This window comes from Neoarius graeffei, chromosome 25 (genome assembly GCF_027579695.1).
Source record: "Neoarius graeffei isolate fNeoGra1 chromosome 25, fNeoGra1.pri, whole genome shotgun sequence".
In the NCBI taxonomy this organism is placed as follows: Eukaryota; Metazoa; Chordata; class Actinopteri; order Siluriformes; family Ariidae; genus Neoarius; species Neoarius graeffei.
In genome coordinates, this window is record NC_083593.1 from 27,326,161 (window position 1) to 27,339,494 (window position 13,334).

At 39.7% G+C, this 13,334-nt stretch overlaps 1 protein-coding gene across 1 annotated transcript in view; it reads left to right on the top strand.

The window, feature by feature from the left end:
- vps26bl (vacuolar protein sorting 26 homolog B, like) overlaps positions 1-13,334 on the top strand; it is a 63,577-nt gene that overhangs the window by 12,926 nt on the left and 37,317 nt on the right. The window contains exons 2-3 of the mRNA XM_060909171.1: positions 1,328-1,484; positions 12,335-12,499. Of these exons, the coding sequence (XP_060765154.1) occupies positions 1,328-1,484; positions 12,335-12,499 (322 nt within the window). The remainder of the gene's footprint in view (positions 1-1,327; positions 1,485-12,334; positions 12,500-13,334) is intronic.

A 13,334-nucleotide genomic window follows, 5' to 3' on the forward strand; every position in this document is an offset into this window, starting at 1 on the left:
TTAACATTTTTTCCTGTTCAGTCCCAGTGACATGAAGAAAAGTGAAATTCAATCTCATAGGATTCCCCCCCAAAAAATGTCAGCCTCTAGTTCCTTTCCCATCTCAGCAGTGACCATGCTAATATGAACATGTCAGACAAAGCAGTGTTCCTCAGATTTTTCTAGCACCCCAGTAAGACTCAGTTGAGAATAACAAATTAGCCATACATATCCAGCCAACAGCATCCTTCAATCTGAAATTGATACACTGCATATGGAGAAAGAAGAGTGCAGTCTTGACCTATACCCCAACAGGGTAGGTGTGTTGAATAAATTGGATGCAAGTGTACAATGTTTTAAAAATCCTAACAAAATTGCATAATCTAATACAAATATAACACCACAGCACTGTACCCTAATAATATCTGTTCAGCATTGATCTTAGGATTGTTTCCACTGATGGATGGAGTCAGTAATTCTATACTTAAAAAGTGTAAGTTAGGTGTACTAATGAAGTGGCCAGTGAGCTTGTGTGTCTTTGGAAATATTTAGGGGTCTTGTACCAAAAGAATCTTAACTTACCATTACGGGCTACTAAAGTGGCAGAAAAAGTTTTAAAAGAAGACCTTTTACTGAGGAATTCCTAAAGTAAGCCTAAGGGCAGGGTTGACCTGATTGCTACGGAAAATGGCATGTTTAAAGGAATATTTACATTTATTGGCTGATGCAATAAGGCTCTGTGTGGTATTCCTAAACCAAATCCCAATAAATGTAATTAAGTACAATCCATACAGATTTCATATTTGCACTTTTATATTGGCAGCATTATTTTCATGTTGGAGAGAGTAATGTAGAGTTGTCAAGTTTGAGCTCTGGCAGCTCTGCATTACTTAATAGAGGTGACTGCCTTTATGACGCCACTGACCTATTGCTGTAGTTGGCACGATATGTTTTTAAAGCTCATTGTCATTAAATTATTTTAAGCACATAGCCTATACACACTTTATTAAATTGCATTTAGGGTTGTTCATGATTTTTAATCTTCTGGAGTACTTCTAAGCTTTCACAGGCTTACGACCTGCTTTCAGTTTTAATTGCACTTAAAAAATGTAGCAGGTTTAATTTTAAGAGTACAACCAATTCTTAAGAGTTTCTCCAAAATGGGCCAGTTAGGAAGTAGGTTTAGCCCAGTATTTTTGTGTGAACACAGCTCCTAACACATGCACTAATCAGTATTTGCTTGGGAGAATTTTCTTTCTTAGAACCTCCTTTGAAATACAACACGTGCATAATTCACTAATTACTAGTGGTGACACATTTTCTCTTTGTCTCTATTTTGTGTTTTCAGAGTTGTACTATGATAGAGGGAACCATCATGAGTTTGTCTCCCTGGTGAAGGACCTGGCTCGGCCAGGTGAAATGAGCCAGTCTCAGACTTTTGACTTTGAGTTCACGCATGTGGAGAAACCATACGAGTCTTACACGGGCCAGAATGTCAAACTCCGGTATGCATGTGAAATATACATTTACAGAATGTGTCCATAATATATAAACACCAGACTCATAAAGGATTAGTCATGTTGAAATATTTCATTTACATATAGTTTAAAGGGATCTTCCAGCAGATTGATTTTCAAACTTATTTTATGTTAAATTAGTTGTAGATTTCAAAAATCAAACGTTCAATTTTGGAGACCAAATAGTTTTCGAGAAGAAAAAAAAATTTAGAATACCGGATGGGCTTCCTGTGGTAGTGATGTATGCGATGACGTCAGATAGTGATCACTTGCAACAGCTTCAGTAGTCTGTTTTTTTTAGTACAAAATCTGTACTAAGTTTATTTTACTATGGCTCTACCGTTTCAGTTCAAACCAGCGAATGTCATGCAACAGAGCCTAATCTAGGGCGCGTAATACGCGATAATACGCGTTTTTTATCTGTCTGTCGCACATCCACTTTTTGGGCGCGAGAGTGATATCGCGTATCTATTCATTTTGTCGCGCATTTATAAGTAGAGAGCGTGTAGTCGTGTTTTACTGAATCTTGTGCGTATCAATTTGTCAGCACCCGCTAGCAAGCACTGCGGTAAATATAGCGTTGTTTACACACCAATCGAAAAATATCGGAAAGGACCGAAGTATTCCGAATGGTTTATTTAGCGGGTAAAACAGTTTTGTGAACTATTATATCATTGGTCACTGAACTGGAAGACAGTGTATCTCAACCAATCGTGTGAAGTGTTTTAAAAATACCCAAAAGCACATGGCATATCGTTCTGTCTCATCCAAACATAACAGTCAGACCCTCCAGGATTTCGCGATTTGCAACATCAACGCAAATTCAACCAATCCCCACAAATTCAGGGCGGTGTTGCAATTCTATCCAATCACCGCAACTTTCCCGCAAATTTGACCAATCGTTGGTGTCGTCTAGCAGTGACGTCGACAAACTACCTTCCTCCTTACTTCCGTGTATACGTTCAAGAGAAGCAGCATGTGCGCAGTGTTGCCAGATTGGGCGGTTTTAAGTGGATTTTGGCGGCTTTTGAACATATTTAGGCTGGAAAACGTCAGCAGTATCTGGCAACATTGCATGATGTGCGAGTCAGTGTTTATGTAGGCTTAAATTCTGTTACTGAAAGTGTGTTATGTTTACAGTGAAGCACTGTGTGCACTTTTTTTTTTTTTTTTTTTTTTTACTTAATACAAGAAATTAATGGATGCCAAAATTTTTGCCAAAATGGTATTTTATTTTCCATTGTTTAGGCAGCTTCAGCATCATACTGCGAGATTCTGTTCAAATTGGTTTTTTTTTTCTTCGATGAAGCCTGAGACATTTATTTTATTAGTTTATAATTATGTTTTAATTTAGTCTTCAGGAGAGACTGCCTGCACACAGTACTAGTATTAATTTTTTTTCTTACATGAAATCTGAGGCATTTATATTATATTTTAAGGTAACTTCATGTTGTGCTGTGAGGTTCTATGCATTTTAACTTTTGAACCAACAGGTGCATTTGGATAAGTAAAGCCTATTTTTCTGCACTTTTGTAGTCCTGGTAATCTTACACATTCTACATGATTGCTAGTTGGGTTTTTTTTGAGTAATTTGTTTAATTTTTCTTGTTGAAAGTTCAATTTAGTATTATGTTAATGATATTCTAAAAGTAAAGATTAATAAAACTGTTCTGTTTATAGATGTACTCTTGAAAATATCTACCAATGTATTACTTATTTTTCTGTCCCCACTAACTGGAACAAATGAGGGATATTTTTACCCATGTTAATATTTTCTGTCCCCTGTTTCTACAACTAGTGAGGGATCTGTCCCCTATTTTCAAATTCCTAGATTAAGCTCTGATGCAAAATGTTCCGAGTAATTCTTTTATCTAGAATATAGTAGAACATGCCTGAAGCTCAATTGAATGCTCGGTCTTTTGGTCTGTCAGTGATTGTACTTCAACGCCAGTGTTTTCTTTGTCACCTGTATTTTTCTTCCAACATGCACTGAAGAACCTACAACACATCGGAATACCGATTATAATTCACCAGGTAAGACACTGATAATATATTACAAAGGATCATGGTAGAACAAAGTCGAAACTAACCTCTCAGTGGTGTTGTCTCTTTTGACATTCAACACTGCTTCAGCGGACTTTTGGAGTTGAATGATGGGCAAATATTGTTGGCACGGCATCGTCTTTTAGTGTTCTTTTAATTCCAGAAGTCCTCATTAATCTTGCTTTTAATTCCATCGAATCATTGAAACAGGATGATTCAAAATGTTCGGAAAATAAGTAGAGCACGGCAGGCAGGTTGTTTTGAGGTCTTCCGATGGCGTGAATCCATTTCTTGCTGTCATAACCACTTGCCTCTTGGTGGAAACAACATAAACAGGGGCGGCCACACCAATGTTGTGTTTTTAAATCCATGATAATTTATTAAAGTAAATACTCAGTCAGTATATGTAAGGCAAAACAAGTGTGGTGAAAATCAGCATAGTGTAATGTAATGCGTAAAAGGGGTAGAGGAGAAAAGAGCCGCAGCCAGCCCCAGTAGTGGCAGGGCCAGTGCAGCAGGTCATCGAGCTATGATGGAGAAACTAGTTTTAAGCTCCCTCCAATCAGCTGCCAATTAGCCATCATGGCCAGCCCAGACAGCTCCCCCTGCAGACCGGTAGGGAGAGAGACTCCAAAATGTCTTAATGTAAAGCCAGGTAGAGTGAAGCAGGCCCAGCATGACATAGTTGGGCGTGACATCACTCCCCCCACAAAACGGAGACCCATATCTGTGGGACTCTGAAAGTATTGGACAAAAATCCCCAAAATCCATAATAAAGAAACAAAACAACTTCACCCAAATAACAAAAGTGAATCAAACACAACTATTCTGGAACCACAGTTATTCTGAATAAGACCCATTTACTCACACATTCATTCAGACATTCACTCATGTCCACAAACAACCACCAGCAAAGTGACCATTCTCACACACAGCCTCCTAATCGCAACACAAACAAAGCAGAGACTTTAGGGTAGCGTGAAAACGTTCAAGAGCCCCCTGGCTCTGTGCGTGGTACGCACTACTCAGGTTGTGTTGAATGCACAACTATTTCAGTGCTGCAGCAAAAACTTTTGAATTGAAGTTCGGACCAAGATCACTTTGAATGACTTTTGGAATGCCGAAAATTCATATAAACTGAGATAAGGACTTAACAGATTTCGTGGTAATAGTCCTCAGTACGTATGCAGTGGGATAACGGGTAGCCTGACACATGACGGTAAACAGATAAATACATTTTGATGGGGGCAAAGGACCTACACAGTCAATGATGAGGTGTTCAAAAGGAGTCCCAACGGACAGGATGGGTTGTAGGGGTGCAGGTTTAATAGCATTATTAGGTTTACCAGCAATCTGACAAACGTGACAAGATTGAACAAACCTTGCTACGTCCCTCTTTATCCGTGGCCAGTAAAAGTGTTGCAACAATGGATTGTAGGTTTTCTTCACCCCAAAGTGACCAGAGGTTTCCGTGTGCTATTTTTAATGTTACATCACGGTAGTTTTCAGGAATCACCACCTGCATGATCTGATCTGCCTCATTAGTATCAGCACACAGTGACCACCTTCGAAGCAACAAACCATTCTGCACAAAGTAACTATGATCCAAATTAGTGTCATCGGAAGCTAGCGCAAAATATTTCTGCAAACTTGGATAATTTTGCTGTGTGTCAATGATCTCACTACGAGACAATAGTGCTGGTAATTCGGGAATGAATAACTGTGCTAAAGTGTTCCTAGATACTTCAGACGATTTAGCAGCCTGCGCACGGGCCATTGCACGTGTCACCGTGCAGGCATTGAACACCTCTGGGAAATCTTGGAGACACCTGTCTGGCTCAGCTGATGGTATGGCCTCAGTCTTAACCATAAGCAGAGATGCTGACTGATCAGAAAAAACACAATTACAACCAAAATTATCATCAATGATCAAATCAATACCATCTATTGGCAGAGATGGGCACACCACAATGGTTACTTCACCATTCACAAAACCAGAAAATATTCGGATTCTGTGCAATGGCACTGGAAATGACTGAAGCCCAATTCCCTGAATTAAGGCAAAACTCCCCGTATCTGAATCAGAGGAGAAAGGCAGGACAGATCGGCAGATGAAACACTCTGATGCTCCGGTATCACACAAGATTTTTACCGGAACTCTACAAGAGTTTCCAACCATCAAGACAAAACCCTCTGTGGCAAACGAAGCATAACCCACGATGTCAGACACAGTTGTTTTGTTAAGCTTATCACATGGCATGTTTCGCTCAGCAGAAGGCAAAGCAACAAATGCCTCTTGCACACGGCCAACTAAAACAGTTTGTAGTCATGAAAGTGTTCCGGATTTTCCTCTGGATTTTTTCCGCTAATGTCCCGGAAATCCGGATATTTGACAAAACTCTTGAAAATCTCCAGTTTTCCGAATGGAGAAATTTATTTTTCAGATTTTTCGCGTTCCTAGACGCGGCGTAATACTTCGCATCGTCCTTGCATGGGCGCAGTCCTTAAATAGCCCGAACATAGTTCATTGATTTAAAGACAGGTGTTCTTTGTTAACGGCACGTGTGCCGGAGCTCGTGGGCGCGCCTTCAGGTGCACGTGCTAAGGTGCGCAGGACTGACACCATTCTGCGCAAGCGCAACACAATCGCACTAGAAAGCATGTTCAAGCTGCCAGTGTAGCTGCAGTCTTTTTAGTTGCGAATTACGAGTATTTTCTCGTGTTAATAATTCGCCATGTCAAAACAAACACAACTTTCCTCCTTTCGACGTGAAGAGAGGTAAGCAATTTATTTTATATATAAAAGCGTTTTATGGTTTCGAAGCTAAGTTTTAGTGCCATTTCTAGAACACAACATCAAGAAAACGTGGAAGAAACAGCAATCCGGTTTCTAAGCTGCCTAAAACTAGCAATGGTAATTATTTTTTTGTTACATAATGTACTCAGGCTGCCAGTCAGTGTGTGACACACACACACACACACACACCCTACGCCCCTGATTTATATGAGAAATTTGGTATTCATTGGTGTGTTTAAATTTACAGACAATACGAACTAATATAAACAATTGGCTTCAACTCGCATAAATATGAATTGGAAATTTTTAGTTCACTTTAGCTTATGCAAATGCACAACTCTACTAAAAGATTGATAAACGAGGCTCAATGTCCCCAACATTGAAACCTGAAAGCTTTAGAAACTCTAACAGACCTTTACTTTTTAACAGTACTGTTTTGGGATTTTGCTGACTTTACCTTCAACTGTCTGATTTTTTTTTTTTCAAAGTAATGAACTGTGTAGCCAGGAAAATCACCGCGTTTTCTAAATGCACTCCTGAAAATTACTCATTAACTAGGGGAATTAAATTTGATATTTTTGACATGTTAATCATTAATGTACATGAAAGAAAAAGGCTTAAAAGTTATAACTTGTTTTAGTGAAAATAAGTACTAAAATGCACTAGAATGCAGGGTTTTGCGTGTTGTTATTAAAATATTTTCGGGGGACGTCCCCCCCAATATTTCAGGGGTTTTTTTTTTCTTTGCTCCACTTTCATCTCTAAGTTTGTAACAGCAGGGTTTTCTCATCACCCCAGTTCTGATCTGCAGCGACATTTTCAAATAAAGAGAAAAACACATCAGGATCAAGCTCGTTGAACTTGGGGGGGGACTTGATCATACCAGCTAGGCCAGACTGTTGAAAGGAATTTCCAATTTTACCTTTAGCTGCCAGTCTCAGCCTGGTTCTCTCGACCTCACAGTCTTGTTCTGATTTCTTGAGCCTTTCTAGCTCTAACAAGCAATTCTTTTCTCTCTCTTGAGCCTCCAATTTCTTTTGCTCCAATTCTAGTTTCTTTTGTTCCAATTGCTTTTTCATTAATTCTCTTTGCTGTTCAAATGTCATTTCGTTGGATTTAACAGGTTGCATATTTGAAATGGGAGGATTTTCTGAAAATGGTACACCCAGATCACTGGGTTCTTACGGAGTACCACCAGGCAGCACCTGCTTGTCTTTTAGACACTCAGGGCTCGAAATTAACTTTTTTTCTTTGTGTCCCCCAGTGGTCCCGAATTCTGTGTTGTATTGTCCCGAATGGAAGCAATAGTGTCCCCATTTTTTTCCTCTCTGAAATAACCAGTGGTTAATATTATCATATGAAGTTACTATTATATTTGTAACTATGCGATTTTGAACCCTTTATATCATTTTTACAATAAGTCACAAGACACAAGCGACACATGTCCTATACATCATCTACTTCAAAATTACAGTTATTGCATTTTCAGTTTATTAAACTTTGGCGATCTCACTGTATGAATAGATACCCGTTTATTTAAAGGGGCCAACTAGCTCATTCAGAAAATGTTTCAACTCCCTACATCTGCAGTACACTTTAGTTGAAAATAAGACCCCTTTTATGTTCATTTCATCTACTTATACCTTGAATATCTGTTGGCACTTATAAGGCCAACTTATAATTTTCACCATTACCGTTATCCATAGCCCTGTGATGACCTGGCGACTTGTCCAGGGTGTACCCCGCCTTTCGCCCGTAGTCAGCTGGGATAGGCTCCAGCTTGCCTGCGACCCTGTAGAACAGGATAAAGCGGCTACAGATAATGAGAGATGAGATGAGACCGTTATCCATTTTTATGAACTTTCCGTTATCCATTACCATTATCCATTTTATGAACTTTCGCTGCCGAAACGTGGATGCAAATGTTAGCAACATCAACATAGTGCCAGGTCCGAGCCTAGTTGTGCTGCTGACTGACTAAACTTTCTGAACTAGAAAGACACCAAGAAAACTCACTTATTCTGTTGAACGGTATTTTCCGTCAATATCATCCACATCAGGGACGTCACTAGGTTTGAGAGACAGGGGTAGCTTAGCACCCAGAGGAGAAAAGGTATTGTGCGCGCGCAGCACGCGCCGAACATTTTTCAGAGCACCTACTAAGGCTGTCAATCAATTCATTATTTCAAGAGCATCACACCTTGGGGACACACTTCCCACCATTTCTATTCTATTTTAAAATTGCTTTCATCATTTAATTGCTTGCTGAAGCAACTTCACCAGACTCCCTTTCTTAAAAAATCTTCGTATATCCATCTAGCCAAAGGATAGACAGACAGATAATCTTTTCCCATGCCAAAACTAATGCTAGTAGGCTACAACCCACACAGCTTAGTAAGTTTGTTCACCATGCTAACGTGCCAGATTTACAGTTGAAATAGAAAAGCTACAATATCGTCTTTCCTCACTACCCATTGCTCAATATAGCCTAGGTAAAGTTAAGCAAATGCGAACCACTGACATCAAATTACAATCTCACCGTGTGTGTCTGCAAATGAAAGCATAGAATTCTGACTCTCTGCAAACCCAACTCAATGGAAGCCCGCACCGCGCCTGCTGCAGAATGCCTGCGTAGTTTAAGTCCTACTAGCCTACCACTCGACGTGACGCTTGACACAGAGCCAATGAGGAGGAATCATAACGATATTAATAATATTACATTAAACAATAAATAAGCAAGCAGAAACTGTTGTTCGGATTAATTTGCGTTCTTGATGGCTCATGTTCAGTGCTTTACTGCCTTTGTTTTTTTTTTGGGAAAAAAATAAAAATATAAATAATTTAAAAAAGGGCAAAAAATATAGGGTGGCTTTGCCATAAGATAGGGTGGCTGGAGCTACCCTAAAATGGGTCTGGCGACGTCTATGATCCACATCATTGCTGTTGTATTTTATAACGTGTCTAATAGTGTTCATTAAGTTCATTCAGTTGCTAGCGTTGCCTGCAGACCAGGCGAGGACACTTTGGATCCTGAAGGTCCCGGAGACGTTATGTCTGGGCTTTCAGTTTCTTCCCCGCGGTCGGTCCGCTTCAACCACTTAAGCATTTTTGTTCTGGCAAGAGTCGGCGCAGCGTGTGCGGCAGCAATTCCATTCCAAGTCCATATAATGCGGATTCCGGCCGAAGATTCTAGAACAGAATGCGCTGCTCTGTAGCCTACGGATGCAGGTGCATCGAAAGTGTAGCTACTATGTATTTTTCGCTGTTAACGTTTTAAAATTAAAATTGACAAATTAGGTGAATGTGTTACGGCTTTGTAAATAATATTAATGTAGAACTTTTTTTCTAGATCTATTTTTTTCCATTGTCCCGGGATTGTCCCAGATATGATAATTTTGTGTCCCGATGACATTTTTTATGGTCCCCGGGACGTCGGGACACCGTTAGTTTCGAGCGCTGTAGACACTCCCGAATAAAATCTACAAGCTGTTCTTTCTTTGCAGATTTTGGCAATGTCAATTCAATTAAGTAATGGTCAGCCACCTTAACCAATTGGTCCTTCGTTAAAGCTACCAACAAACTTTCAGATGGAACAGACAAAAAAAATCTTCTAATGTACTCATCGCGTAATCTTACAATCACCAATCAATGATCAAAAGTATACACCAATCGAATAAACAAAACAAACTTCCAGATCGGACTTCCAGAATAACTTTACCAACCAACTATAAACAAGTGTGCAAAGTGGATGCAGCACAAGCAACAGGACAGCTTAAACCACAGAGCTTCCCCCTAAACATTTACCCCCACGCCTATACTAACCTGCCTTCACACTGAGCCCAAGAACTGAGGATCATTCACTCACCGATACCGTTGGAGTCGTACTGCTCCAACAAAGTCAATCCAGTGGTTCCACAGTGGTGCCCTCCGTCCAGGCTCCAGTGACATTCCAGCCTAATGCAAAAGCGCTCTAAAATGGGGATAAACGTAAGCTCAGACAATTTATCCTGCCAAGCTGCAAACACACTTCGCAAAAAAAAAAGGTTGGACTAATAATGCTCAAATCTGTGTGCAAATACTCCCCAATTTACCCCAAACTAAAGCCTTAACACGAAACAATGTGACTGTCCCCCAAAACAAACACTCGGTGAAAACCAGTAGGCCTAATATACGCTTCATTCATAAAATTGCGCCGGTGATGTACAGGGGCTTCAAAGTTTGGGAGAATAGCAGGGTACAAATAATTTACAGCAGGGTGCAAAATGGTAAAATGTCTGCCAGCGGCAGACATAATGCACGCAAAGCGTGCAGGGATATATATATATATATATATATATATATATATATATATATATATATATATATATGAATGAGAGAGATGCAAGTACGAATTTTTCATGGGGCGAGATGGTTTGGAACAGGCCATCTAAAATTGGGATAACATTTACCCGGGACGGGTATTTGAGGCGGGTCGTCTAGCTTAAGCTTGATTAGCGTTGTTACGCACGCCAGTGTTTCCCACAGAAATTTTGGAGACTATGGGGGAGGCGCGGGGGTTGTTTAAAATTGAGTGATATGTTAAATATTAAGTTATTACTGAAAAACTATTGATTAACAAAACAAAGACACTGAGAAATGGTCCTATAAACAACTTTACCAATATAAAAGATTACCAGGACTACAAAAATGCAGAAAAATAGGCTTTACTTATCCAAATGCTCCTGTTGGTTCAAAAGTTAAAGTGCATAGAACCTCACAGCACAACATGAAGTTACCTTAAAATATAATATAAATGCCTCCGCTTTCATGTAAGAAAAAAAACTATTAATACTAGTGCTGTGTGCAGGCAGTCTCTCCTGAAGACTAAATTAAACAATAATTATAAACTAATAAAATAAATGGCTCAGGCTTCATAGAAGAAAAAAACAATTTGAACAGAATCTCACAGTATGATGCTGAAGCTGCCTAAACAATGGAAAATAAAATACCATTTTGGCAAAAACGTTGGCATCCATTAATTTCTTGTATTAAGTAAAAAAATATGTTGCCAGATACTGCTGACGTTTTACAGCCCAAAATATGTTCAAAACCCGCCAAAATGCACTTAAAACCGCCCAAATTGGGCGGGAAAACACGCAATCTGGCAACACAGGCGGCAGTAATGGCTGCACTCGTGTCGAGGATGTAAACACAGTTGACGCGGAAACGGACATGCATGACAGAGTGGATGTAATTTACGTTCACAACTTTTTTTGCTGTCAGAAATATTTAATATTAAATTTTGTGACTCGACTGACAATAGCCGGCGGCATAACAAGCCATAGCCGGCGATTTGCCGCCGGTGACCGGCTACTTTTGAGACCGCTGGATGTAGCTCTAGGCACCACACTACACTCTACCATAGCCAGCAGTGGGAATTAAAGTAGCGTACTCATGAAAATTCTGGCTCAAACATCCTGGACGAGCCCCTATGTCATAACCACTTGGCTCTTAGTGGAAACAACATAAACCGGGGAAACCATGCCAATGTTGCGTTTTAAATCCATGATAATTTATTAAAGTAAATACTCGTAGAAGTCAGTATATGTAAGGCAAAACAAAAGTGTGGTGAAAATCAGCATAGTGTAATGCAATGCGAAAAAGGGGTAAAGGGAGAGAGGTGAAAAGAGCCGCAGCCAGCCCCAATAGCAGCAGGGCCAGCTTAGCAGGTCATCAAGCTATGATGGAGAAACTAGTTTTAAGCTCGCTCCAATCAGCTGCCAATTTGCCATCATGGCCAGCCCAGACAGCTCCCCCTGCAGACCTGTAGGGAGAGAGACTCCAAAATGTCTTGATGTAAAGCCAGGTAGTGACTTTTTGAAATCTACCACTAATTTTACATAAAATAAGTTTGAAAATCAATCTGCTGGGAATCCCATTCAATGACACTGTTTTTATCAATCTCTTTAATCTATCATGTATTTCAGCTGCTTTTTATTTTTTCCCCTCCATGTCAAAGCTATTTTCTGCGAGCAACTGTCAGCAGAAGGCTAAATGACATCAGCAAAGAGATGGACATTGTTGTGCACACACTCAGCACATATCCAGAGCTGAACTCCTCTATTAAGATGGAAGTTGGGATTGAGGACTGCCTACACATTGAGTTTGAGTATAACAAATCCAAGTAAGTTTCAAAATTTGTGAGTCATGGAATCAGAAATAAAGTGGGTTATATTATACGAGGAAACATCATCATCTCTGTCATATGATCTCCTGAAAAACATTTAGCTTGCTGCTTCGCTATCACATACTGTTCCTATAATGTTCCTCTAATTAAAGCTAGAGTGAGCTCAAAATTTAGAGAGTTCTCACAACATCTACATTTTAGCTATAGCAGTCCTCGAAAAAAATCTCCCAGCCTTACTTGCCCATTGGGCAAGCAGCACCCAAAACATAGTACTTGCCCGAAAAACAATTCCACATGCCCAGACCTTTTTTTTTATTTTTTTTTTATTTTGGAGAGGACAGAATGCAGTTAATTTTATTTATTTATTTATTTATTTATTTTTTAAATGGGTGAAGCAGCATAATTATCATAAGTCCACAAAACCATAGCACCAATATATGCAGACATATTAAGAAAGAAAGAAGTTCTAGTAGCAGAGGAATGAATAATTTAGGGTCTATTAAGCTGTGGAGAGTTTTGAATGAGTATAATAATAATGCTGGAGCTTTGTTTCTGTTATCAAAGGAACACAGTTCTGTGCAAAATGTCACTGTGGAACCGGAGTGTAGAAATGAACCTACAGTTCAAGAGAGTTCTACACAAACACACTGAACTTTTATAACAGCTGCACACATGTGAAATGGAAATAAATCGACTAAGGCAGGAAAAACTATTTTGGATAAAATTGTTACTGTCCGGGCGGCACGGTGGTGTAGTGGTTAGCGCTGTCGCCTCACAGCAAGAAGGTCCTGGGTTCGAGCCCCGGGGCCGGCGAGGGCCTTTCTGTGTGGAG